This window comes from Microchirus variegatus (genome assembly GCF_963457635.1).
Source record: "Microchirus variegatus genome assembly, chromosome: 1".
Lineage (NCBI taxonomy): Eukaryota > Metazoa > Chordata > Actinopteri > Pleuronectiformes > Soleidae > Microchirus > Microchirus variegatus.
The window spans coordinates 47,249,231-47,251,730 of NC_139802.1; the positions used below are offsets into that span (position 1 = coordinate 47,249,231).

General features: G+C 46.6%; 1 protein-coding gene across 1 annotated transcript in view; it reads right to left on the reverse strand.

Annotated features, from left to right (window-relative positions):
* rxraa (retinoid X receptor, alpha a) overlaps positions 1-2,196 on the reverse strand; it is a 57,496-nt gene extending 55,300 nt beyond the window's left edge. The window contains exon 1 of the mRNA XM_083900014.1: positions 2,161-2,196. Coding sequence (XP_083756140.1) covers positions 2,161-2,188 — 28 coding nt within the window. The 5' untranslated portion in view covers positions 2,189-2,196. The remainder of the gene's footprint in view (positions 1-2,160) is intronic.
* Positions 2,197-2,500: the final 304 nt, after the last annotated feature.

A 2,500-nucleotide genomic window follows, 5' to 3' on the forward strand; every position in this document is an offset into this window, starting at 1 on the left:
CACACACATGCACACACACACACACACACACACACACACACACACACACACACACACACACACACACACACACACACACACACACACACACACACACACACACAGTGATCTAACTAGTTTTATTTTAATTGTGGATCGGGAAACAGATTATTTTGAGTGAAGTCAGTTTGACTCCACTACACTAGATGGCGATATGTCTCCTCTCACTGTGAGTCCAGTGTGACAGTAATCCTGACCCACATAATCTGAGCGTCTTAAAGCCACATTATACTTCTCTGACTGCGTATGCGTTTTCTGTCTGCATCACCACGGAGACGCCTCGAGCGTTTATACTTCTGCGTTTCAGCTGCGTCGGTGCGACTGTGAGCCGACACAGAGCAGCTTCGCTCGGCCTGAGGACCAATCACAGCTCTTGCCGTCTCCGTTGTCCCTTGACGGAAACAAATATTTTGTGCAGTCGGAGATGACGCAGAGACTCTTCGACAGGTTCTGTGACGAAGAGTCTCTTCGTGCGTAGGTTACGCAGAGACTCTGTAGAGCACTTTACGCAGAAGTATAAATTGGGCTTTAATCTGACAGAGAAATTCAGCTCAGTAACATTACAGTTAATCTGTGGAGTTTAAAGTGGGACACTATGTAGTATTTATGGGTTTATATAACCCAAAATCCACTTTTTTATACATATTATGTGCTCCTGCATTGTCTAGTCGCTGTATAACAGTTTTTGTTTCATTTTCGTAGTGTTTCAAAAAGTCATGTAAAATAACATGGTCGCGGGCCGTGGTTGCATAGCCACTGTTAGCAGAGAGACGCCATGTTTCTACAGGAGCCTGTAAGGACAAACGCGAGAGAACAAATCAAGCGTCTCTTTACTTGTAGCTGAAGTCCCGCCTCCACTCTCTCCGCTTCGTCTGCTACGGCCGCGGTAGCTCCGCCCTCTCCCTCACCTCACGAACCTCATCTGCTGACATGGAGAAAGACGACGAGGACGACATTTGACCAGCTGAGGACACCGTAGCGCTCAGGGAAGGGAGGGGGTGAGCAGAGGAGCAGTTCTTTGTTGTAAATTTCAGCCTCTCCTCTAGATGGCACTATAAACTACTTACTTCACCTTTAAGTTAAAGTGAACTTCACTGCGTCTCAGTAACAACGACGATGACGTATTTAACCATCAGTCAGATCATTAATGCACTCACACATCAACTGATGTCTCTGTCAGGAATGTCCTCACAGAGACACATGGACGTCCTGGTTAAATGTCTCACAGAGACAGACACTAGCGTCTCAGTTTTGAAACGGAAACTTTAATGACGGACAGAGGAGGAGGGGGCGGAGCTCTGGTGACATTCACAGCCTGCACACAGGAAGTGACAACAGCACAGTAAAGTGAGACGAATGCACAGGAACGTTCTCCTGCTCTGCTGCTATATACACACAAACGCTCCCTCAGCCAGCTCACACTTCACAATGAAAGTCACGTAGTGCAGCTTTAACTGAACTTGTCTGTCACACATTTAGACAAAACTGACACTTTAATCTGTGTGTGTGTGTGTGTGTGTGTGTGTGGTTTCTAGGAAAGCCACATGAAGGTGTTGTGGCAGTGACAGTGTGAGTGGAAGTGAGAGACACTGAGTGTGTGTGTGTCCACAGAGACACTGAGTGTGTGTGTGTCCACAGAGACAGACAGGTCTGCTGCACGTGAATGGATAAAAAACTGTCCATGTGTGACGTCACAAAGTGACTGAATCATAAGAGACACACGTGTATAAAACTGTCTTCAGTGTCACACACGCACACGCGCACACACACACGCACGCACACACACACAAAGCTAACGTGAAATCAGTCACGTGACAAACAACAGCTGCAATTTAAAACTCATCAGAATTCAAACGTTTCAACGAAAACAAACAAAAACAAACAAAGTCACTTTTCCCTCGCGACGGTAAAACCGTGACAAAGTTACCGCGAGTCTTTGATCACGATTCTTCTTCTTTAACCTTCAGCTTTTACACACGCGCGCGTGGACACATTTGGAAAAGTCGCTGCACGCGCTGTCAAAGATCAAAGCAGCGCGAGTCTTTCACGCGAGGTGAAAATGAAACATTAAACAAACAAACAAACAAACAAACAAACAAACACAAACACACACACACTCACCCAGTGACAGGAACGGTTTGGTCTCCATGTCTCTGTTTGTAGTTTAGCTCATAACAGCTGAGACGAGATGAGACTCGATGTGGATCTGCACGAGCAGATCAGACCAGACCGAGGACCAGGACGATCCTGATCCTGATCCTGATCCTGATCCTGATCCTGATCCTGATCCTGATCCTGATCCTGATCCTGATCCTGATCCTGATCCTCTTCTCTCAGCTCTGAAGATAATCTACTGTTTCTCTGTCGCTGCTGTTTGTTCACTCTGCTGCTGCTGATTCTGCTGCTGTTTCTGCTGCTGCTCTCTCTCTCTCTCTCTCTCTCTCTCTCTCTCTCTCTCTCT